Genomic DNA, 26,857 nt, shown 5'->3' with positions numbered 1-26,857 from the left:
TTTGGGGTGAATAGCTGTTTCTACAAGCATCGTAGCGCCTTACGGTCTTCAAAAGAGTTTTTCCCAGGAAAATTTCCTACAAATATCATGTATCGATATATTTTTAGGACCCAACTGGGAATTTCTAGAGAATAAGTTTTGAAAACGTGAATTCTCCCATATAAAATCGTATGGAAACTTTAAAAATCGGGCGTTTCACCGATCGATTTGAAAAGTTACATAGTTGTTATGGGACCCATAAGGAACACGAAAAGTGCATGGGAGCTAACATTTATTTTTTGTCCCACCCTAATGAACATGCACGGTGAAACGGAATTAAAGAAAATTATGCTTTTTTAGGGAGAAAAAAATTGTCATTTATTTTATCTAAAGCAAATCTTAAGCAAAAAAGGAGATCGTAGAACTATAAATGAATGATGCAAATATTATAAATAGTTCTGAGTTGATCTCTGTGGCTAGGTATATGACTTCTTAATTTAATTTTTTTTTGGTTGAAATGCGATGTCACACTCAAGCTAACCCCCCCTCCCCCATATGTCACAAAATGTCACAATAATTGAAACCCCTTCCTTCCCCTAAATGCGTGACATCATTAATGACTGGTCCCTTTTTAGCATCCAATTACTTTAGTCTCGAATCTCGAAACCATGCTCATGAGGTTGCTGGTAGAACGCGTTGCCGATTCGTCTATCTTGACATACATGCATACGTATCGATTTAACCCGTACATTTATTTCCAAATTATTTCATAAACAGTTCTGGTTTTACATTGGCTGTATATATACTGAATTGTAACTGAACAAGCGCTTCAGCATTTGTATAATGGAATTGTCATATAGGCTCTTATTTAGATTATAAGCCAACTACTGTTAGCTGTAGAAGAGTTTTTCTACCAGCTGTACAAAGAATGAATAATCGCTTCAGCATGTATAAAAGTTGTTCAAATGGCTGAGTTTCGAAAAAAATCTCATTTATATGATTCTAGAAATATGTGGATTCACATTTTCGTGTGCGATACGTCTTGCCGTTAAGTGATTGGAATGGCAGGTTTGATATTAACTATCATAGACCACAATTTCGCAGAAAGGTTTGAGGGTTGTGAGGTTTAAAAATAACAGATAAAACAACTACCAGGAAAACGAGAAAGAGACGCTAACTTTCTAGATTGGAGGGGGGGGGGTCTAAAATGAAACATTGCCCCTCGGAAAAAATGTTCGTGAGGGGGGGGGGGCAAAATGTGTCTTGCCCCCCCAAAGTTAACCCCTATGTACATATACGTATCGCTTTTTAAAATATCTCACAAACTTTGAAACACCGGATAAAAAAATGATAGATTTTTAGACAGAAGACAGTAAAGGTGCCGCCACACGGATGCTGATTCCCTTAGTTTCTAAGTCTTAAGCAGGTATTACACGAAGCAAATATTTGCTATTTTTGATACGGATTTTATTTCGTGCAAATAAAAATCGTACCAAAAATAGCAAATATTTGCTTCGTCTAATACCTGCAGTTTATTGTGAAAAGCATTTTTCATGAACTATTCGGGCATGACGGAGTAGTTCAGGGTCTCTATGTTATAGCTTTTGACAGTACAATCCCGCGTTATGAAGAAAAAAATGCTTTTCACAATCAACTATGACTTAGAAACTAAGGGGATTAGCGTCCGTGTGGCGGCACCTTAAGTATCAATAAGCGTTTATTCAACCAGTTGGTTCAGTGTTAAATTGATGTTATCTAATAGCTATTTTTTAAATTGAAATAGCGCTTAACCAGCAAACGATTAAATAATGGCGTGGAGTATTTCACAAGTTTTTTTAAACCTGAATTTATTGCTTGTTCAGCTGATAAATCAACCTGAGCGTTGTGGCAATCCGTTTCACCTGTATGCAGACTTTATTCAGCAATTTTGAAATTATTAGCTGTTTTATTCAGCCCGATTGTTTGTTGGGTAACCAGCGCCTCTCTCCCATGTTTAAAGAGCTCGCTCGACAGTCCGTCTTTGCCTGCGGCTTTGTTAATCTTCAGCTTTCCGAACTCACAAAGAACTTCATGAACATCAGGGGCTGGTACTCGGTCATCTGCTGCTGGTGCTTCTTGGGCAGTTCCTGCCCTGTGTCCATCGTGTTCCAGGTATATCGCCCAGGTCCGATTCTCCTCATTCACCTCGGCTTCGCACTCCCTGTCATACCAGTCGTTTTTGTGCCGTTCGGTGTTCCCACTTCAGTGTCGCTGCTGCGGTCTCCCCGATAGCTGTGCGTACCAGCCGTCCTTGAGAGGCGATGCGCCAAGCCCCTTCGCTTCGAGCTGTTGTGTGTATTGTTCCGTAGTCTGGGAGTCCCGGAGCTACTTGATGTTGAGCCGCGGGGTTCGGCGATGTCGCGTGGGGTATACGGTCAACAGTTTTGAGCGCAAAGATACCAGCTCATTGGTTGTGCCGCCGCTCTGGTAGTACTGTGCTTTGTGGCCACAAATCTCTTTTCCGGCAAAGCTCCTGGAGCGCAACGATGTCGAAGTGGCGGGGGTTTGCCCGATCCAGCAGAATCCGGTTGCCACCCGGAACGTTCAGCGATGCACAGTTTCATGTACCGAGCTTCCAATCAACGTCATTATTTCGTCGCCTAGGTCGTTGCTGATTATTCCGTCTTGGGTGTAGCTGGCGAGACACCGCATTTCATAATTCAGCCGTCCGTTCCGGATCAGACGCTGTTTGAGCTGCTCCTAGCATAAATAACAGACGCTCAGGCAAGCTGCCTTCTAGGAGAATAGCTCTTCCTTCCTTGTCAGCATACGACGTAGTTCCCTCCGGTTGCTCGTATCCCAGTCGGTGTCACGTAGGAAAAGGAGTTGCTGGGCATTTTGCTTTGGATGCCGAACGCCTATTACCGCTCTAAAATAAAAAAAAATTAAAGTGTCGGGTACGGGTTGGGTTCGGATGTGGGGAAAAAATATTCGGGTTCGGGTCGGGTTTGGGTTTGAAGATGTCGGGTTTAGGTCGGGTTTGGGTTTGAAAAACCGTGAAAGGCAAACTTCGAGTAATCAGTTTTGCAAGCAAAAGCCTCTCTCAAACGGAGAAGAATTACCCCACACTCGGCAATGAAGCATTGGGTATAGTCTGGGCCATGATGTATATCTATACATCATGGTCTCGGCTACAGAACGCTTTCAAATGTAGCTATATTTCAACAGACCACAAGCCACTTACCTTACCTTACCAAACAGTCCCAAGCCGTGGTGTGGCCTTTGCTGTACGTAAGAGTCGTCTCCATTCCACTCGGTCCATGGCTGCAGTTCGCCAGCTCTGCAGTCTGCGTAGGGTCCGCAGGTCGTCTTCCACCTGATCGATCCACCTTGCCCGCTGTGCACCTCTCCGTCTCGTCCCTGACGGATTGGTTTCAAGAACCATCTTTACCGGGCTGTCGTCTGACATCCTTACAACATGCCCAGCCCACCGCAACCTGCCTATCTTAGCGGTGTGAACGATAGATGGCTCCCCAAGCAGCTCCTGCAGTTCGTGGTTCATTCGCCTTCTCCACACTCCGTTTTCCATCTGCAGTCCACCGAAGATGGTACGCAACACCTTCCGCTCGAAGACCGCAAGGGCGCGTTGGTCCTCCACAAGCATAGTCCATGTCTCATGCCCGTAGAGGACTACCGGTCTAATCAGCGTCTTGTAGATGGTTAACTCGGTGCGGCGACGAATTCTACTCGATCGGAGCGTCCTCCGGAGACCAAAGTATGCACGATCTCTGCTCTGCTGGTATCGTTGTCGGCAGTTACCAGTGAGCCCAGATACACGAACTCATCAACCACCTCGATTTCATCACCACCAATTTGAACTCGAGGTGGTAGGTTAGCACTGTCCTCTCGTGAACCCCTTCCTTTCATGTACTTCGTCTTCGATGCATTGATGACCAGTCCAATCCGTTTGGCTTCAGCCTTTAGTCCGATGTACGTATCCGCCATCTTCACAAAGGTCCGAGCCACAATGTCAATATCGTCGGTGAAACAGTTGAACCGACTTTTGGAATATCGTGCCACTCGTGTTAATCCCCGCTCTTCTAATGACACCTTCCAGGGCAATGTTAAACAGTAGGCACGAGAGACCATCACCTTGCCTTAGACCTCTTCGGGTTTCGAAGGGGCTCGAGAGTGCCCCCGAAACTCGAACTACACACATCACTCGATCCATCGTCGCTTTGACCAATCGCGTCAGTTTGTCCGGAAATCCGTAGTCGTGCATAATTTGCCATAGCTTGTCCCGATCGATTGTGTCGTACGCCGATTTAAAATCGATGAACAAATGATGTGTGGGCACGTTATATTCGCGGCATTTCTGCATAACCTGCCGAACCGCGAATATCTGATCCGTGGTGGCGCGGGCACCCATAAATCCCGCCTGGTAGTGCCCCACGAACTGCGGGTAGTGCCCCACGCAAATGGTGATACTCGACGGCAAAGTATTTGGGAGAGTACCTTGTAGGCGGCGTTCAGCAGAGTGATTGCCCGGTAATTGCAGCACTCCAGTTTGTCGCCCTTTTTGTAGATGGGACACACAATACCCTCCATCCACTCCTCCGGTACTCGTTTTTCCTCCCAAACCTTGACAATGACCCAGTGCACGGCCAGTGTTTCTCCACCGTATTTCAATAGCTCGCTGGGAAGTTGGTCCACTCCAGCAGCTTCATTGTTTTCAGCCGACCAATCTCCTCCTCCACCTCCAGAAGAAAGATCGGGGGCTGGAATTCTGATGTCTTCTGCTCGTGCACCAAGAGCAATTGCCATACCGTCCTCGCGCTCTACTGCATCGCCGTTTAGATGCTCGTCGAAGTGCTGCCTCCACCTTTCGATCACCTCACACTCGTCTGTTAGGAGGTTGCCGTCCAAGCTCCTGCACATATTGGTTTGCGGCACAAAACCTTTGCGGGAGCTGTTCAGCTTCTCGTAGAACTTCCGAGTGTCGTTAGCTTGGTACAGCTCTTCCATCGCTACGCGATCTCGGTCCTCGAGCTGGCGCTTCTTCCTTAGGAGGACTGAGTTTTGGCTGTTCCGTGCCTGTCGGTATCGTTCCACGTTCGCTCTCGTACGGTGTTGCAGCATTCTCGCCCGTGCTGCATTCTTCTCCTCGACTAACCGTTTGCATTCGCCGTCAAACCAGTCATTTATATGATTCGGGGCCCTTGTACCTAGTAGCGCTACTGCCCAAGTAACACACGTTGGTATAGAATAGTTGACGTTACCTATTCCATGACAGCAATATCATCAAAATAGCGCAAAACATGAAGGCTAGTAGAACAAGTACCGATAACTGCATGAAAGCAAGCCAACTTGATATAATTAGTGGCAAAATACATCTCGAGTACTAATACGGCAATGCGCAAATCTGTTGCTATGACAACTGTTAACAAGCGCATGCGCAAATGTGTTGTGTCTGCGCAGTGCAACTAGATCGACAATTGCTTTTATCAGTGGCAGTTTTAATTGATTATAAAATGATGACAAAAACTAATATTCAACTCTTCAAAAAGAGTTGTTTCTTTCCTTTGAATATTGAAATTGTTTCGCATAGTTTGTACGTTATCTGGATACAAAATCTAACAAAACTAGAAAACGTTGTTAGATATACAATAACAAAAAACTGAAGTGATATTGGTTACACTGCAAGCGTTGTGTTTTTTTTTTGATGGCGCGTTTCGACCCGCTTCGAATAAATATAGAAATCGTTCATATAATTTAAATATTAATTTGATTAAGTAATTTTAAGTTGGGTGTTGAATGCTACGACTATTGTACTAAGGAAAATCATTTTACAGGTACGTAGTGTTGTTATTAGATGGTGTAAAGTCTTACGAAAAGACCAAGTGATAGTGATTGTCATTCTTGAACTCATGTTATTAAAAACATTTCCAAAACCAGAAAAACGAGCTTGTTTTCGAAATGCAGTTGTATTACTGATGAAAAACAACTTCAAACACAATATAATAACACAAGTTTTCAATTGCGCTTGTAGTACACTTATATGACTACTTTCGCTGTTACTTATTTTCTAACATGTTTTGTGTGTTACTTGGGTGCAGTGTTACCTATGGCGGATCGGATGCTTTTCCAGCCATCTTCAAGGGTAGCTGCGCCAAGCTGCTCTTCCGTAGGTAGCACTGCCTCCAGCTGCTGCGCGTACTCCTGTGCAGCCTCGACGTCCCGCAGTTGCTCAATATTTGGTCGCGGCGTTCGACTTCGGCGGGTGTTATACACCGTCGATAGTTTTGAGCGCATGCACACAGCTACTAGGTAGTGGTCCGAATCTATATTCGCACTGCGGTAGGTGCGAACGTTGATGATGTCGGAGAAAAACCTGCCGTCGATTAGAACGTGGTCGATTTGGTTCTCTGTCTGTTGGTCGGGTGATCTCCAGGTGGATTTGTGGATACCTTTGCGGGGGAAGAAGGTACTTCGGACTACCATACCACGGGAGGCCGCAAAGTTTACGCACCGATGGCCGTTATCATTATACACGGCATGCAGGCTATCTGGTCCGATTACCGGTCTGTACATTGCCTTCCGTCCTACCTTAGCATTCAAGTCCCCAATAACGATCTTCACGTCCCGTCGCGGGCAGCTATCGTAGACCTGCTCCAGCTGCGCGTAGAACGCTTCCTTCTCGTCGTCGGGTCTTCCTTCATGTGGGCAGTGCACGTTGATGATGCTGTAGTTGAAGCGGCCCTTTATCCTCAACTTGCACATCCTTGCGTTGATCGGCTGCCACCCTATCACGCGTTGGCGCATCTTACCCAGTACTATGAAGCCGGTTCCCAGCTCGCTGGTGGTACCACAACTCTGGTAGAAAGTAGCCGCCCGGTGCCCGCTTTTCCATACCTTCTGTCCTGTCCAACAAAGTTCCTGCAGCGCTACGACTTCGAAGTTGCGTGGATGTAGCTCGTCATTATCTCGTATTATCGTATTATCTCTTACGTTGTTTGTAACATGTTGTTTTCCGGGGGGCTCGTTGGGCCTTCCCCAACCCCCTGTCTCGCCGGGGGACCATCGTGTCAGCTCTGTTCAGAGTCCCACGCTGCCACCAGGACGTTAATCAGTCGCTCCTAACATGGAGATCAGACGCTGTTTTGAGCCGCACCATCTTGGTGAACAGACGCTCGGGTTGGCGAAGCATTTCCTCCACCGCCGGAATATGGTTAACGCGCCAATGATCGCGTCGCACCTTCTCACTTAGCTATTGTCGGATGACAACATTGCCCAGGCAACACCAACCAGTTGTATCCATGTTTCAACCGGCAGTCTAGTGTAATCATATGACTCGTGGAGGTGTGAGATAGGAACTTGTGAGGGCCGAAGCTATGTTTGACGCTCCTTCCAGGTTGTCAACTCACCATTTGATGCCCACCACAAGCCACTTGGTAATCATCTTTAGCGAAAAATTCAGCCCTAACCAACACCAATAGAGATGAGCCGCACATTCCGAAAAAGTTTTCAACGCAATTGGGTTGTTTAGCTACTCACGGATTTTCGATTTTTATATATCAGGTAAAAGAGAGTAATTTTCTGAGCAAAACATGATTTTGTTTTAAATTTTATATCATTGTCCTCCGAATTTTCAATAAAAAATAAAAATCGCTACAATGACAGTTGGTATATGGTCGAACTGTCATTGTAGCGATTTCGAGCAGATTACAAACAGTTTCAATTCGTGATTTAAAAAATTGAATGACAACGATAGAAAATTTTCAAAAACCACGTTTTGCTTAGAAAATGCAGCTTTTTGAGATGACATACAAAACTGCTGACCAGCTACCATGTCTGTAACCATGAAAGAAATTGTACGAATGTCGTGGATATTCAGAAGGTAAAGATGGCGCTTCGTAACGACACATGAGATGAAGAAATCAAAAGTTGCGCATCGTTCAAGAGAGAATTGTGCATTTCGGAGGATGTACTGTTGCGAAGAGATGAAGTTGTCATTCATTCACCTCAGCGGGAAACATTTTTGGTCTTGGCACACACAGGCCGCCCGGGGTAAGAGAAAATGAAGAGTGGAGATTTCGAGTTGACGTGTGGTGGCCAGAGATTGACGCAGATGTGAAGAAGGCGTGCAGACAATGCTTTGACTGCCAACTGATTACACCGTATGAAAAACTCGACCCTCTTCTAATCTGGGCTCATCTAGCCGTTCTTAGTGACCTCTACAGCAGGTACATGATCGTGGAGCCAATGACTCAAGGATTTTTGCGTCGACCGGACATTAAGCTGACCCATACCATTCAATGTGAGTAGCGAGGCAGAACTACAGAACCAATCACTGCTAAAAGTGTTGAGAATCAGTAAGTCCAAGAGAACAGATTGGAAAGGGGCGTTACAAGAATACTTCTACATGTACTGCATTATACTAATATTCGGCAGATGATTTCGTGACCTAATACCACCTCGTGATAAGGATAAGAGAGTTGGTGCCAAAGAATCACATCTTACGTTAAGCCGTTGATTTCCAAGTCAGTGAGTGAAGATGAAACTCGACTTGAACCGGTAGCTAAGCTCAATCGGGACCCAGCAGCTCTACGACCTATTCAGCATCTCCATCCAAACCAAGAGACCAGAACGGGAGAGAATGCGCCCCAAGCGATTCGAGGACTATTTGCTATAGGTCTAATGAGGAGAGATCAATCATCTTTCAGTGAAACAAAAGAGACTTCATCAGTTTAGAGAACAAAAAGCGAATTTTCTGAGTAATATTAGACTGATGAAAACCGTCCATTGATAAATCATGAAGCTGTTCCATATTAAACCCTCTAGTGCCCAAGTTATTTTTCAGACCGACCTCGGTTAAATCACTATGAGTCTTTTTTAACATTTTTTAAGTATTTATTGAGGCATTTTAGATGTCAACTGAGGCGTGTCCAAAAGCGGCACTTGGCACTCGGAGGTTAAATACGTATCTGCCTCGAATAATCGAAGGGATCGGATCGACTTTTCTTTAAAAAGGTTTGTGTTTAATTGTGTTCTTTTTTGTTCCTGAAAAGAGAATAAAACAACAAGCGAAAGCTGCAATAGTATATTTATTTTCGTTTAATGTTTCTTCTTTCTTTTTCGATACACAGCCGCAATTGTAATAGATCGTGATTTACTGTTTTTCGCCCTCTTAGGGAAAGCTAACAAGCAGTATCGTAGGTTTTTCTTGATATATAAATCGTTCATGCCAGGTCGATTCAGTTACATTTTAATTGCATAAATGGCGAGCAATGAGTTAGGATTTTATTTTTTTGTTCACAAATTTTCGCTGTCTTGTTAAAATAATATCGTTTATCAAAATATTAATACAAGTTTTAGAGTTCAAGACAAAAAAAAAAAAAACTAACAAAATAAATATGGATCCATGGATATTAGTTCCGTTACGGTAATGATGCTTCAGTATCCGTTCGTTCAGGTTTAAAATCGTTTACCCTTGGGCTGGTTCGGTTTCGGTTTGTTGTGCAGCATGGTAGCGCACTTGGGAATGTGCCGTTCGGCGGCTGTCTGATTGAATCGTCGCGAACAGTGCGGACACTGTATGTAATCAGGATTCTCGGAAGGAGGTGGTGGTGGTAAATCGGACAGCTTTCCACCCTTCGCCAAGTAGGCTTTCATTTCCTTTGCCGCCCGGATCGCCTGAATGAATTCCTCGTGCTTTCGGCGCCAATCGCTCTTCCGTTGTTCAGCCCCTCCAGCAGCAGCAGCTGGACCAGCGGGAGCACCGGCGATCGATTTCTTACTACCACTAACGCCCGGCTTCTTTTTGGCAACGTACTTCTCGGCCTCCGTTCCGGCCACTCGGTGCTTGGTGGTGTCAAAAACTTTGCGCTTTTTGCTCTTAGTTTTCTTGCAAATTTCCCGATGTTTGGCTATGCGGTCATCGGCAAAGTTGCGACTGCAAATATCGCATCTAGTTAGACCCTCCGGTACTGGACCGTCTACGACTGTCGAAGGTGCCACTGGTGATTTCCGTGTGATGCTACTTGCACTGGCCATTACTGATTTGCCGGTCGATGGTCGCGATGGCGAGGACTGCAAATGTTAAAAAAATATTTGTTTTTAGATTGCAAATGTTAGCAGCGGTCAGTCAAAGCCTACTTTAGCGGAGTTAGAGCTCGAACCTCCACGAGTTGGTGATGATTGTGCTGCTGATGCTGTTGTTGGTTGGGCTGCTGTTGGCGAGGGTTGCTTCTTCGAGACGGGTTTCGTTGCGGTCGGTTGCTTGATACCGGTTCCCAGCGGGACCCGACCCGGGACGGGTTTAAGTTTCAAGCTGTTGACGTTTTGGGCGGGACCACCGGATTTATTCGTACTGGTAGGCTTTCTAGTAATCGGATGATTTCCGGTCGGTATTCCGAAAGCCAGTGACGACGACGGGTCATCGTCGAAGGAAATGGTATCTGAAACGGTTTTGGCATAAAGGAGAAAAAAAACGAACTCTGTAATGTGCTCATCAATCAGGCGGGATCCACCCAAACAACATTCATTCAAATTGACAAAATTATTATCGGTAATGGGGTGGATGTCAGCTGGATAAAAAGCAATCCACGAGGATGGTGGGGGTGGATGGAAGTTTCCCAGCTCCATTTTCGAGACACCGTAAAACGCCAAGGGTTGGTCGTTTTCACTTTCCTTCACTGCTACTACAGAGGGGTTATGTAGGGAAAAACAGCTCGTAGAGGACGTTACAGTTTACAAACAACATTATGTATGCTTGATTGGCCAGAGGTGGGGCCGCGATTGCATACAGGTAGCTCCGTAAAGAAATTAGATTGCACCAGCACGAACCACTCTATTTCTATACTGTTTGCGGCACTGTGCCTGAGATGGGTGAGTTTGGGATTTGGAAAAGCGGAACCAATATTGTTAGTTAATGGTATTGATACATATTCGTAGCGCGACATGAATGAAAATTTTACTTGAATCCCAATGAAAAGGCGAAACTTTAGTATGAGAATGCCTACATATTTGTAACCGAAACCCAATGGATTGACATTTAATTTGATATTGATTTGTTGGTTGATTACACGCAAAGCCGTCAAGCCAGTGAATACGCAGTTAAATTGTGCAATATTATTACCTGGAAATTTCTCGTCCTCCAGAAAGTTTTCGTTGTCGTCGAAGGTGGAATTTTTTCCTGTCTGGAAGAGATCAGAAACAAAAAGATTGAATAAGTAAGATACAGCAGTGCCGTTAAACTAACTTTGTTTAACTGTTATTCATAAAATACTAGGGTATTACCGACTTTTCGAAAAACCGGTATTTCGGTATTCATAAAAATAAAAACCGGTAAAACCGGTAAAAAACCGGTATTTTCATTTTTTCTGACTAATACAAACCAGGGGCGACTCGTGGTCTATAAACCTACTAGTTCAACTACAAAATTCTGAAAATCATAGTTTGGGGAAATAATGACAATCATGTCCGCGGAAAAACTCAAGTCATTCTCTCTGTACTATTTGAAAATGAAACTGAAAAATAATTAAATATATACAGAAAATTGGATTTGAAATTTATTTTTTGCCTAGCGTTTTAGGTCGCATCTATTGACGTCTCGCTGCATAATTATGTTTTTGCATTTATGAGTACCTATGCTGCATTACGATCTAACTTTTGAAGTAGAATACTTCTCTCAGGAAGTTCGGCTACATAGGGATGTGAAATGAAAATCTAAAACCGAAGAAAGTGAAAAATATGTCCAATTTCAAATGCTAATAAATCGGTTAGTATTGGATTTCCTTTTCGTTCTTGCAGCAATAGATTTTCCTTCGTTCTTGCAGCAATAGATTGGAAAATTTTCTAAGATTCTTCCCAAAAGAAGACAATTGTAATTTTATTATTCACACTATTGTACTATTGAAAATAGTCAAGCCTTGTCAAAACGAAAAATTCGACCTTTGATTGGTCGTTATATGATTGCTTCCCAAGAACGGTCGACAGAATCATATACCTTGCAATTTAAAACATGCTATTTGGCCTATATAAGAGCCTGTTTCAGCCGAAGCCGCTCATAATAGTTCTAGACAGCGACAACAGCAGTCGTCCTTCCTTAGCAGCAGCACTAGCCCTGTGGTTGGTCACCACGTTGGAAACTTGGGACATGGAACTGCAAATCGCTCTGCTTTCCAGGATGCGGCAGGATAATTTATGACGAGCTACATCCACGTAACTTCGAAGTCATAGCGCTGCAGGAACTTCGTTGGACAGGACAGAAGGTATGGAAAAGCGGGCACCGGGCGGCTACTTTCTACCAGAGTTGTGGTACCACCAGCGAGCTGGGAACCGGCTTCATAGTACTGGGTAAGATGCGCCAACGCGTGATAGGGTGGCAGCCGATCAACGCAAGGATGTGCAAGTTGAGGATAAAGGGCCGGTTCTTCAACTACAGCATCATCAACGTGCACTGCCCAGATGAAGGAAGACCCGACGACGAGAAGGAAGCGTTCTACGCGCAGCTGGAGCAGGTCTACGATAGCTGCCCGCGACGGGACGTGAAGATCGTTATTGGGGACTTGAATGCTAAGGTAGGATGGGAGGCAATGTACAGACCGGTAATCGGACCAGATAGCCTGCATGCCGTGTCTAATGATAACGGCCATCGGTGCGTAAACTTTGCGGCCTCCCGTGGTATGGTAGTCCGAAGTACCTTCTTCCCCCGCAAAGATATCCACAAATCCACCTGGAGATCACCCGACCAACAGACAGAGAACCAAATCGACCACGTTCTAATCGACGGCAGGTTTTTCTCTGACATCATCAACGTTCGCGCTTACCGCAGTGCGAATATAGATTCGGACCACTACCTAGTAGCTGTGTGCATGCGCTCAAAACTATCGACGGTGTATAACACCCGCCGAAATCGAACGCCGCGACCAAATATTGAGCAACTGCGGGACGCCGAGGCTGCACAGGAATACGCGCAGCAGCTGGAGGCAGTGCTACCTACGGAAGAGCGCAGCTACCCTTGAAGATGGCTGGAAAAGCATCCGATCCGCCATAGGTAACACTGCAGTAGCGCTACTAGGTACAAGGGCCCCGAATCATATAAATGACTGGTTTGACGGCGAATGCAAACGGTTAGTCGAGGAGAAGAATGCAGCACGGGCGAGAATGCTGCAACACCGTACGAGAGCGAACGTGGAACGATACCGACAGGCACGGAATAGCCAAAACTCAGTCCTCCGTAGGAAGAAGCGCCAGCTCGAGGACCGAGATCGCGTAGCGATGGAAGAGCTGTACCTAGCTAACGACACTCGGAAGTTCTACGAGAAGCTGAACGGGAGACTTTGTGCCGCAAGCCAATATGTGCAGGAGCTTGGACGGCAACCTCCTAACAGACGAGTGTGAGGTGATCGAAAAGTGGAGGCAGCACTTCGACGAGCATCTAAACGGCGATGCAGTAGAGCGCGAGGACGGTATGGCAATTGATCTTGGTGCACGAGCAGAAGACATCAGAATTCCAGCCCCCGATCTTCTGGAGGTGGAGGAGGAGATTGGTCGGCTGAAAAACAATAAAGCTGCTGGGGTGGACCAACTTCCCAGCGAGCTATTAAAATACGGTGGAGAAACACTGGCTAGAGCCGTGCACTGGGTCATTGTCAAGGTTTGGGAGGAAGAACGAGTACCGGAGGAGTGGATGGAGGGTATTGTGTGTCCCATCTACAAAAAGGGCGACAAACTGGAGTGCTGCAATTACCGGGCAATCACTCTGTTGAACGCCGCCTACAAGGTACTCTCCCAAATACTTTGCCGTCGACTATCACCATTTGCGTGGGGCACTACCCGCAGTTCGTGGGGCACTACCAGGCGGGATTTATGGCTGCTCGCGCCACCACGGATCAGATATTCGCGTTTCGGCAGGTTATGCAGAAATGCCGCGAATATAACGTGCCCATACATCATTTGTTCATCGATTTTAAATCGGCGTACGACACAATCGATCGGGACAAGCTATGGCAAATCATGCACGACTACGGATTTTCGGACAAACTGACGCGGTTGGTCAAAGCGACGATGGATCGAGTGATGTGTGTAGTTCGAGTTTCGGGGGCACTCTCAAGCCCCTTTCGAAACCCGAAGAGGTCTAAGGCAAGGTGATGGTCTCTCGTGCCTACTGTTTAACATTGCCCTGGAAGGTGTCATTAGAAGAGCGGGGATTAACACGAGTGGCACGATATTCCAAAAGTCGGTTCAACTGTTTTGCCGACGATATTGACATTGTGGCTCGGACCTTTGTGAAGATGGCGGATACGTACATCGGACTAAAGGCTGAAGCCAAACGGATTGGACTGGTCATCAATGCATCGAAGACGAAGTACATGAAAGGAAGGGGTTCACGAGAGGACAGTGCTAACCTCCCACCTCGAGTTCAAATTGGTGGTGATGAAATCGAGGTGGTTGATGAGTTCGCGATCTGGGCCCACTGGTAACTGCCGACAACGATACCAGCAGAGAAATTCAACGGCGCATTATGGCAGGAAATCGTGCATACTTTGGTCTCCGGAGGACGCTCCGATCGAGTAGAATTCGTCGCCGCACCGAGTTAACCATCTACAAGACGCTGATTAGACCGGTAGTCCTCTACGGGCATGAGACATGGACTATGCTTGTGGAGGACCAACGCGCCCTTGCGGTCTTCGAGCGAAAGGTGTTGCGTACCATCTTCGGTGGGCTGCAGATGGAAAACGGAGTGTGGAGAAGGCGAAGGAACCACGAACTGCTGGAGCTGCTTGGGGAGCCATCTATCGTCCACACCGCCAAGATAGGCAGGTTGCGGTGGGCTGGGCATGTTGTAAGGATGTCAGACGACAGCCCGGTAAAGATGGTTCTTGAAACCAATCCGTCAGGGACGAAGCGGAGAGGTGCACAGCGGGCAAGGTGGATCGATCAGGTGGAAGACGACCTGCGGACCCTACGCAGACTGCAGAGCTGGCGAACTGCAGCCATGGACCGAGTGGAATGGAGACGACTCTTACGTACAGCAAAGGCCACACCACGGCTTGGGACTGTTTGGTAAGGTAAGTACCCGTCGAATTTACTGAATGTAAAATAGCTTCCACAGTGCATGTTGTCCGTGTATCTTAATTCCCCCAATGTTAGGGCAGCTCAAAAGTTGTAATCAGTAACCGATTTTGTACCGCAAAACGCTTTTTTCAAGGCAAATAAACAAATAATTGAAGGTTAATAATTTTCTAGCATCAACACAAGCAGACATTCTGTGCGGGATGCTATCAAATTCTGTTGTAGTTGTTTAATTTTTACTTTTACTTTATTTAGTAAACCCCCCACTGTAGGGGCAGCGCAAAGGCTGCGATCAGCATAACCAACTTTGAATAACAAACTGCCCTGTTAGACCGCATTCACAAAAACAGTTAGTTCGACTATGCAGAGCTAATATGAAGTCGATTTAATCAATCAGCATAAGCAGAATTTCGTCGTCTCCCAGCTACCAAGTTACAACATGATGCAACACGCAACAGCGAGCAAACGAAATCGCTTGATGTTACAAGCCGCAATACGGTTAGGGGTAAAATCGTTGCGTTTGTGAGAGCACCATCAGTGTTTATTCGCTGGATACAACAATCAAATGCGAATTGTGGAATAATTCGTCTGAAGAACATTAGAAAATGGTAAAACTGAACAGAAAGGCGTGGCCTCTTTCGTAGCACCCTTCGGCTATAAAAAAGTGTTTCTGGGGAAACTAGCTGCATTCCTTAAACGGAAGGTGAGCTGGATGGACCGTCCACAACAGTAACAGAGGATAGCAGCGGGTTGCGCCTGTGGCTGCCTCCAAATTAAACAAATCACTTGCCCTGTGGTTGGTCACCACGCCTCAGGCCTCTGCCAGGCTGAACGCCAACGCAAGCGACCGGGCGAGATTTTTACCGTACATCAGCCGGCACTCCCTCCAATGGAAAAGTTGGATCATTTTGTTCAGAAGAATATTACTGTCGGTAATATTACAGAGATGCGATTGCATTATATCCGATATGGAATTAAACAATTGTTCTTTTAAGGACAAATAAAACACTTAATTTGAAGAGTAAATAGCTTTGGGAACCAGTAGCAGTATGGTAACAGCCTCAGCGGTAGGTGCAGCCGGTACTTTTCCCTGAGGCCGATGTTATAAGGAAGTAAATGGAAGCGGCACGGCGAAACAGTTCGGGTGTGCTCAGTTAGACGCGCGTCATTTTTCGTTGTTGATATTATTCCCCACATGAAACGACGCGCTTTCGTACGATAGCGGTGGTATTAGCGGTAGATGCATTTGCCAACACTTACTTCAGTAAAGCCGTGTCTAATTTTCAATGTGAAAACACCTTTCTATTGTGTTTGCCGTGCGCATTAGGCTTCTGCCAGTCTAAACGCGAAAAGCGGCGCGAGCTGTTTCGCCCGGCCGTAGGTTAATGTACAGCCGTATGTAGAGCTGTGTAAAAGTATTCTACTTCAACCTTGCGGTCGTGGCTTTGCGCACAACCCTCCTGTGATTTTTTTTCTGTAAGTTTTGGACCACTTATTTTGATCTCTTTTGATGTTATACGATCCAGATACAACACTGGAAAAACTCAATAGTGTTTGGAAAACTTTAATGAATGAATCCAGTGATATGATAACGAAGAACATAAATTCGAAACTCATATTAGTAAAAAACTTAATTTAAATTAATGAATAAATTTGGAATTCTTAGAGGAACAATTATTGAAACTGTTGAGAAGAGTAAATGAATGAAGAAGAAAATGAAATGACGATCAGGCAAGAACTTACATTCTATGAATCCGAAGGAATCGAAGGTAAATACTTTTCTATTCTGTTTGATGCTCTTGAAACAGTTCTTCCAAATTCAGTTGAACCTGAGAAAACATTTTTCTCAACTAGAATTATTGCTAATGAAATTCGCTGCGGTTCGGGCGACGAAGCTTTGACCATGCTACAGTTATTTAAATTTCACTTTCTCAAGAATAAGGAGCAGTAATTTTTAGGACGAAATATTTTATTGATTGATTTTTTCATCCTGTAAACGCTTTGTAGCAGGAGCAACATGTTCATAATTAGGTGCAACCTGTGCAATGCACACGGAGACGCTAAAACAAAAATAAATCCCTGATCCAAATTTATATTTATATATTATTTTTTTAGTTTTACTTTTAAATAGCACAACACGAATAATGATATACGTTTTTTCGCAGACAACATTGTGGTTACTGCCCCAAACTATGTTTTTCAGAATTTGTGGTTGAACTGATAGGTTCAAAATCCACGGGTTGTACAGAGGCAGTATGAGTGTGTAAAGAGATTATCTATTCTACTCAAAAAATAAATGTCTTGCTTTATTGATATGAAGTTTTTTAACATATTATCGATACACACAAATACATCATCTGAATCCAAGCAGAACAAACAAGAAGGAAACAAAAATTGATAAATAGGGTAGAGTAAATTAAAATTCAATGTTACTTCTGTCTAAATATATTTTTTATATACGCCGTCATGTGATTTGTAACACCGACCTAAGTTGGTAGCATTCATTAACCTTACAATGATATATGAATATTGTGACAGTATTTTTTTTAATTTTAAGAATAATACCGGAAATACCGTTTTTTTTTGCCTCTCCAATACCGGTATTTCGGTATTGAAAAAAATATCGGTTTTACCGGTTTTACCGGTTTTTGTTTTACCGGTAAACCACCCTATAAAATATTTCAACTTCATTGTAATTTTTAATTCCCAAACATTTTTTCCCAAACCGAATGAATACAGTAAATTCACTAATCGATGAAAATGGTTGTTAAAATCACTTTACCTCTGAATAATAATAGATAAAATTAAATTGGGATGAGTAAAACATAAAATAGAGAACCAGGTAATGAAATTTCTCAAGACAATATAATGTCTAAAAATTGAAAAAACAATTGGGTCATCAGTGGCTAAAACTAATTGAAAATCTAACTTATTCAAAACTTTACATTGACAAGGTTTGACTAGACTCTAAATCAAGGTAAAAACAATACATTTTTATGCCCACGGTATTTGAGGAAATTCAAATATATATCTAGAATAAAAGCACTTTTGTTCATTTTTAGATTGCTTTTAAGCATAATTCGTGAGCCAGAAATAAAGATTTTTTTGTTGGAGACTTTAAAAGTCACCGGATGGCCCACTTGGCCCTTCTCCTCTAAGGTGGAACCGATAAACGAACGAAAAATCGTAGCAATATTGCGAACACGAATGAGGAGCCTTACGATGGTCCAGTGTAATGCGCCGACCGGCGTTGCCGATTTGCACGAAAATGAGTGTTATTTTAGGGGTTGATAAACGGCTGAACAGTGCGTACCAGCAGTACATCCGTACTAGTTGGCATAAAATAGACCCCATTGTGGTCTATAATATAAGCCCAGCAACTCCTATCCTACCTCCACGTGGTACCGACTGGGATACGAGCAACCATGGGAAGATCGGTGGACCGGTGAGAACTTGGTCGTATACTGACAGGGAAGGGGGAGTTGTTCTCCTTGGAAAGTACCTTGTCTAAGCGTCTGTTTTCCCAGGAGTTTGGGGCGGCTTAAACAGCGACTGATCCGGAGCGGACAGCTGAACTTTGAAATGCGGTGTCTCGCCAGCTACCCAAGACGGCAGCCCCTCCGCGAGACTAGGCATCACAGGCCTAGTAAGACAGCATGCTGAAGTAAATATACACTTGGAGACACCTCAATGCCTGCTCCCAGATCGACCACATGCTGATCGACGGCCGGCACTTTTAAGACGTCATAGATGTGCGGTACTTTCAAGGGCCAAATAGCGACTCGGATCACTATCTCGTGGTAGGCAAGATTCGCGTCCGGTTGTCCAACGACCTGAACGAGCAGTAGAAGCACATACATGATGCGGTCAGCGAAACAGCGCGAGAAGTTATAGGTATGACAACGGGAACCACGCGTACTGGGAGGTGACGGAAGGGAAGAACCGAGCCTACGCCGTTAGTAGCAGCTAGAAATACCGGGAGGCAAGAGCAGCCGGAAAGAGGCTTCGCCGCTGTAAGAAACGTGAGCACTACGATCGCGTCCTCGCGGAGACGGAGATTTGCTTCACCAGGCACGAGCTGAGGAGCTTCTATAGAACGATCAACGGAATCAGGAACCGGACCGTGCCAGTACCTGCCATGTGTAATGACAGGGAGGGGAACCTGATTACCGATAAATCGCAGGTGGCCAGGCGTTGAACGCAACATTTTGAAGTGGTGTTGAGCGGTGAGGAAGATAGGAGAGTTGTCGAGGGGAACAGGATAAAAATTGGGGAGAACGGACAAGCTATGGACCCACCAACATTGGACGAGGTGAAATATGCTTGCAACGAGCTGAAGAACCACATAGCCGCTGAAAAAGACGGCTTACCGGTCGAGCTTTTCAATGTCGGGAGCGAACGACTGTGTAGTGCAATTTACCAGATTATCCTAAGGGTATGTTCTGAGGAACAACTACCTACAGACTGGTTGGAAGGACTCATATGCCCTATTTTCAAGAAGGGACATATACTCGAGTGTAGTTATTGTCGAGGCATGACCCTGTTCAATTTCGCTTACGAAAATCTCTCCCGTATCCTGTTCCAGCGACTGAGGCCGTTGCAGGAATACCAATTCAATTCATCTGTTTAGTGACTTTAAGGCGGCGTACGATACAGTATACCGCAACGAGCTGTGGCAAATAATGCTTGAACATGGTTTTCCAACAAAACTAATCAAACTATTACATACGACGCTTGACGGCTTTACTTCATGCGTCGGGACAGCGGGCGAATTTTCGTACGCGTTTGTGACATTAGATGGTCTGAAGCAAGGTGAGACTTATACGGCTCTCAAAAGCAGGGTGGCGACTACCGGGAAAAACCGGGAGAATCAGGGAATATCAGGGATTTAATTTTTCGATCAGGGAATTCAGGGAATTTAAAAAGTCATCAGGGAAAATTTTAAAGGCTTAGGGTTTTTACGGAGTTAGTTCTGAATTGGATTTATTTCAATGCATTTGATGTGGACGGTCACCAGCAACCCTACAACAACACTCAATAAAAATTTGTTCCAGGTAGAAGAATTTTCCTGGAAAGTAATTTTCTAGAAGAACGCATCTACTTTAGCAAAGGCTTTATTTAACCCCATCACCGCGGAGTGACAGTGTTTTCCTCGATAAATTACCTTCAAACTTTTCTTACTCAACAACATGCACAATTTAAATAAACTCTATTGTAAATTAAAGGTCGATTTGTTCTCCAACCGTTCTAGATAGTTCCATCGTTGAAAATTTCAAGTATATTTGTTAAACTGCAATTAAAGTTAAAAGAGCATTGTAGCACTGATGATACCTTGTACAGGGCTCATAACGGTTAGACAATGCAACTGTAGTGACGTTAGTGACCAAGATGTCAAGAAATAGTGATTAAATTTTTCGAAAAGTATCCAAATAGATACAAGTAGTGCGCGAATTTTATGCTAATTACAACGCTTTTTAATGAAAACCAGTGGTTCGACGAGATTTTTTTCTTCGGTTTCTTGCAATTGCTTTCAAACTGTTAACGCACCTTCTAACATTGCCTGAGCAAGTTTCACTATCGCCATATTCCAGCAATTGAAAATGGTGATTACTTCATTGCAACCAATTAACAGAAAACTCAAAGACTTGTTCAGTAGTTTGAGTGTGTTCATAACTCGAAATATAGTAAGTGAGTAGTGAATTAATGTTATCAAATTTCTACCCCGGAATTTTTACCAGCAGAATTAATTGAAACTAACTTAAATGTGATTAAATCTATCATTAAAATTTCAAAAGTATAAAAGCACTTCGTCACGATGGGATTTTAAACATTTTGAATATAGTTCTTAAGAAATTCTCAGGAATTGTTTCAAAATGGTTATTTCGCCAAATTATTGGATAATGCTAAAAATACTCAAATTTTAAAGCCGGATAAGAAACCAGCTGAGGTTTACAGTCAAGAATTTGAAACAATTATTCAGCTGATCCAACCAGAATTCCAGATCTGATTGATTTTCTTGTCAAAGCAGGTGTGTCTCAAAATAGTTAATTGATAACACTGTTCCTGTGAATTTTTGTGCCCCTAGACGTTTCAGAAATGCCTCAAGTCTTCAGAGACTTCAATAAAATTTTCCCGTAAGTAAACGGAAAACGACGAACACGGCGAACAATTACTCTGCGGTCTTTTGACGCACTTCTGCATTTACCAGGGACATCGAAATGAACAGGTCAAGAAGCTATAATATTTCTAGGGTACTTAGGCGTCGTACACAAATTACGTAACGCATGAAGGGGGGGGGGGGAGAGGGGGGTTGAGTCTGCGTTACTTATCGTTACGTAGGGGGAAGGGGGAGTAGTAGAGACAGTTACGTAACTGTGATTTTTGCTTGAAATTGAAAATTTTGGAGGGGGGTCAGGCTGTTTAGCGTTACGTAATTTTAGGGGGGGAGTCATATCGAACGTTACCTATCGTTACATAGGGGGGAGGGGGTCTGAAATCTAGATTTTTAGCGTTACGTTATTTGTGTCCGACGCCTTATTTGAACTAAAGGAAAACTTTTTTTCACTTTTGTCGACCAGTGTAATTTATATTTTCAATCTTATCAAACTGGACGTGTTTCCCAACAAAAAAATATTTTTGTTCAAGATTCAAGTTAGCAAAAGCGAAGCTAAACTGTTTCAATTACTGGTGGGAATTTCAGCAGGAACCAGTTTAAGTCTGATCCTTTTCCTAGTTTTGACTTTTAAGATTTAGGTGGAAAAACCTATGATAGTCACAACATAAATAAATCAGTTTAAATAAATTTGAACAGTCAGGGAAAACAATTTGAAACATCAGGTAAAATCAGGGAATATCAGGGAATTTATTTTTGGAAATTGAGTCACCACCCTGAAAAGGGAAGCGGCGAGAATCAGACTTACCATAAACACTGCCAAAACGAAGTACATGGTGGCTGGCGGAGAGCGTGGTAGTTTTGCGGGTGTTGGTGCTGCGGTGGAGATGGATGGGGATACTTTCGAAGTGGTCGACGAATTTGCTTATCTTGGTACTCTCGTGACATGGGACAACGAGGTGAACCGCGAGGTGAAGAAACAGATTATAGGGGACCATCCATTAATGATGTCACGCGTTTAGAGGGGGTGAGGGGATTTCAATTATTGTGACATTTTGTGACATATGGGGGAGGGGGTTAGCTTGAGTGTGACATCACATTTCAACTCAAAAAAATAAATAAATAAAAAAGTCACATACCTAAGGGGCCGTTCAATAATTACGTGAGAAAATAGGGGAAGTGGGGGGTTGTGCAATTTCCTTACGCTATTTTACAAGGGAGGGAGGGGGGTGAATTGATTATCTTACGTCAGAAAAAGATTATTAAAGCAGCTGTTCAAATAACCATGTTCATGAAAGTGCGGACGGTGAAATTCATAAAAAGAAAATCACGGAAGGACGACTAACTCGAATTAAGGACAGAAGAGGAAACGAAGTTTTGTGCTTACTTCAGGATGATAAAACCAATATAAAATCTATATATTCAGGCAGTAAGATCTTACTAGAAGGAGACGGGGTATCGAAGAATCTGACGATGTCTTACAAGGTAGGGAGGGGGGGTTGAAAAAGTGGAAAAATATGCTTACGTAATTACTGAACGGCCCCTAACCACAGAGTTCAACTCAGAACTATTCATGGTATTTGCATCATTCATGTAGTTCTACGATCCCTTTTTTTGCTTTAGATTTGCTTTAGATAAAATATGTAAATGACATTTTTTTTACTCGTTAAAAAAGCATAATGTTCGTTAATTCTGTTTCACCGTGCATGTTCGTTTATGAATGCCAGCGTAATTTCATTAATTTTTAGTGTCTCTCAATCCAATCAATACTAAAATTGTGACAAAACGTAAATAAAAATGCTTGGCTATTGTAACATGTGGTGAAGATTTGGATTGCGAGTTGATTGAAGAAGAGGAACTAAATATTAATGGTCTTTCAAAAATCAGCAATGATGCTGCAGTTACTGTCTAGGCTTTCTATGTCGTCGATATGTGACTCCATCAACAGCATCCTTGGACTAAGAACTAAACGTCTTTTCTTGTTATTTTCTATAATCTTCTTTTCCTTTTAGTTTAAGTTTTCTTTCAGTGAAATCGTTCTTATTAAGAAAAAATGCATTCCTAACAAATTTCTCGATTTATCAATTATTACCAAAGAAGGGGGAGGGGGGGTATAAAAACGTGACGTAATTAAGGGGAGGGGAGGAGTTATAATTTTCTAAATTTTGCGTGACATCATTAATGGATCGTCCCTAGGACTCTGATCCTCCCGGTGGCTCTCTACGGACACTAATCGTGGACGTGGAAAGAGGCCGATCGACGAGCGCTTGTAGTCTTCGAGCGTAGAATTCTGCGATCTATACTCGGAGGCTATACAAACACGCTGATATGGTCAAGCTGAGGAAACACGGCAGATTACAGTGGGCTGGTCCCGAGCACGATTTATATGGGGCAACCTTGAGTGCACAGTCAATGCCCAAACCTTGGAGACGCCATTGAATGATGAACAAACTTCACTGCGAAAGTCGCTTCTGGGACGTATGTTTCATTCAAATAACGTTCAATTGTCTTAAATCGGCAACCTGTTCGCCATGTCCCAAAGCCCTATGACAATCTGCGCATTGATAAGTTAGCGATTAGCGAAAGTTCCGCTAAAATGGGTTTGTGCCGAAAGTACTCTATTACAAACAATTCAGAGGTATATACGAATCGAGATAATCAATATTGAACCGGCATGCGTGGGCATTAGGGTGGCAGCGAAAAGGGCTATGTTAAATTTTATTAACCGACCATGTACATTGTGTTTATTTGTCTAAAAAAATTATCTGTGCAAAATTTCAGCTCAGTCGGACATAATTCAGGGGGTGCCTCAAAGCGGCCAAAGTTGTTATTTTACGAAAGAGGAAGTACATGAAATTAGGAAAATCGATTTTTTTTAAATGCCAAATGACTTAAAAATGCATAACGCTCAATATCTCTATTGCACTGTGTTTTATTTTGCCCGTTTGTGCGAATAATTACCTTTATTCAAATTCAACTGAAATATAGCTATGTAATTCTAGTGTTCAATTTTTTTTCTAAGAGCATTTCGTGACATCGTTAAATCAATAACTTCACAATATTTATTAGAAAGACTCATCATACTATTAACTGGCCCGGCCATGGCATATTCTGTTCTATAAGAATTTAATACAAAAATTTTTCACCTTCCTAATGAGCGTGTAGGAGCATAGAAGTTAAGTTTTTCTAGTAAATTTTCTGAACATATGCGTTGTGAAACTAAATCGTTAACAAGAGTTAGCGAAGCGATTTCTCTTTTTCCAGCGTTTCTATATTAATCAGCATGCAACGCGATTCATGACAAGGGCGAGAAAATGAATTACAACCTAGTTTTCTTAGTGCATATAACAAAAACTGTTTTTGTACGGATTCGATTCTACTGGAATGGAAGTCTTGATAAGGTGACCAAACAATACTACAGTATTCTAAAATAGATGTAACATATGTAACAAAGAGAGTATACGGGTCTACGAAATGGTAGTTGAACCTTTTTATAAAACTTAGCATACTGTTGGCTTTATTGATGATCGTATTGTAATGATCAATAAATTTTAAAACCTTTCTACAGTTTGCTGTCTAAGAGTGCAACTGATATGTTCAGGATTTCTTTTTCTTGTGTAGGATATGATATTGCATATTTTTACGTTGACATAAAGAAGACTTTTTTACATTAAATGTAGAAAATGTCAAACTCTTTCTGGAATTGTTGGATGTCTAAGGGGCCATCCACATACCACGTGGACAGATTTTTAACGATTTCGACCCCCCCCCCTTCCCCGGCGTGGACAACTGCCCATATAAAATCTAAAAAAATTGTATGGACCGTGGAAATCAGCTTTACTGAAAGCCGTGTATAGAGTTTCCACAAAATTGCCTCTGTCCATAGACGCGAGAGAAATCAACAAACTCAAGTAAACTGGTAGCCGTAGACCTTCCTTTGTAAAAACCATTGTGGTTGCACGTTATGCGATTCTTTACCTGCTTAAATATTTTTTGGTTTACGATAGCTTCAAAAAGCTTGGGGATACATGATATCATTGCAATGCCACGGTATTTTTTGATATCAGATCTCTTACCTGACTTAAAAATCGGTATAAGAAAAGATTTTTCCAGTCTGATGGAAATTGTCCGGACGTGAGGGATAAGTTGAAAAGCCAAAACAAGGGTTTCACGAAAGCAGGAGTAAGATTTTTCATAAGTGAGGGTGGAATCCCATCTGGACCTGGACCTTTTGAAGCATCCAGTTTTTTTAGTGTTGCGAGGATTTCTTGAACTGTTATTTGTTTGACACGTTATTTATTTGTTCATGCAAGCGCGAAAAGTACTCAAAGTCTCTGACTTCGTTGCTATTTTTATATGCGGTTTGACTACATTTTATCGTTTGCAAATTTGAAAAACTGTTTTGGATCTGATTTAATGTTATTTTCTACCCTTGTGATGTAATTCTCATACGCTATAGATATTTTAGTAATCAGTTCATTACAAACGTTCAAATATCTGTCTAAATTTTCTTAGTCTTTGAGTTTTTTGTAAGTTTTGCGAGTTTTTTGTTTCCTATTCTTTAAATTTTTAATTTCCCTGGTAAACCAAATGGGATCTTTTGAGCTAGCCATTTTCTTTTTAGATTTTGGTACAGTAGAGTCTATAACACCGTACAGTGAGGATAAGAAATTATCAACCATATCTGTTTAATTTTTTAGGAGTGATTGCCTGTCGATGTCAGTTAATTTACGATTGATTAGTTCAACATTTGCTTTAGTGAAGTCATATTTATATTCAGGTTCATGATCAGAGGGTCGTGATCTCTCGGTATTAAGCATTAGTGAGTACTCAATTGCATATGAAATTTTTCATTTTTCCATAGGGGATATTCTGCTTTGTCAACACTAAAATCTTCTGTGCAATTGGTGAATAAAAAGTCTAAAAAACAGTTTTGCTCATTTCTGATTGAGTTAACCTGATGTAATCCAAGCTGACTAAATCCGCCAAAAAATAATTGCAGAGTTTCATTATCATCATTTACAATAAAATCAGCATCATTTTGATTGAAATCTTCATATATGAATTTTTGAGTTAGTGTTAGACTCATCGTTCAATAATTTTATCGTCCTTATGAATTTTTCATATGATTACTTCTTGGCAAAGTGGGGTGGAAAGTAAACAGATACGAAAATATGGATTTCACCCTTCAATGAAAATTCAACTCAGACATCTTCGGCATGTTTCTGGGTTATAATTTGCTCAGAATCATGCTGAACCCCAACAGCCACAAGCACTCCTCCACCTGATTTCTTATCAGATAGTAATAAATCACGATCGCTCCTGAACACATTAAAGGAACTGTTGAAAACTTAATAGTGATTTAAATGTTGATCATAGCCAAAACGTATGTTCGGGGAAGCTCGATACGACAGATTACTTCTAATGGAAGTCCGACTCACATCGCTACACTGATAGTGTTGGCAGAAAAAAAATAATTTTTAGCATTTAATTCATCATACTCAACTTTGATCAGCTATAACTTTTTTTAGGGACATCCTAGGTCTTCAATGTCTTCAGCAAAGTTGTTAATCATCAACAATACTTTATTTTGACACAATATAGTGCATACATAAAGCAATACTAAGCGCTCTAGGACGGGAAATTCAAAAAAGTAGGTATCGTTGAGCCTGGACGAGCGTCTGGAACTCCGACTTTCCAATATGTACG

General features: G+C 42.7%; 1 protein-coding gene across 5 annotated transcripts in view; it reads right to left on the bottom strand.

Annotated features, from left to right (window-relative positions):
- Positions 1–9,044: 9,044 nt before the first annotated feature.
- The window catches only part of LOC129733927 (nuclear pore complex protein DDB_G0274915), a 93,099-nt gene continuing 75,286 nt past the window's right edge, over positions 9,045–26,857 (bottom strand). For all 5 annotated transcript variants that reach the window (XM_055695548.1, XM_055695549.1, XM_055695552.1 and 2 more), the window contains 3 exons: positions 11,096–11,156; positions 10,114–10,415; positions 9,045–10,047 (listed from right to left, as the gene is read on the bottom strand). In XM_055695548.1, coding sequence (XP_055551523.1) covers positions 9,433–10,047; positions 10,114–10,415; positions 11,096–11,156 — 978 coding nt within the window. In that variant the 3' untranslated portion in view covers positions 9,045–9,432. The remainder of the gene's footprint in view (positions 10,048–10,113; positions 10,416–11,095; positions 11,157–26,857) is intronic.

The sequence above is a fragment of the Wyeomyia smithii genome, chromosome 1 (assembly GCF_029784165.1).
Source record: "Wyeomyia smithii strain HCP4-BCI-WySm-NY-G18 chromosome 1, ASM2978416v1, whole genome shotgun sequence".
In the NCBI taxonomy this organism is placed as follows: domain Eukaryota; kingdom Metazoa; phylum Arthropoda; class Insecta; order Diptera; family Culicidae; genus Wyeomyia; species Wyeomyia smithii.
Note: the sequence above shows the minus strand (reverse complement) of the source record. Positions and strands in the feature narration are given on the sequence as shown.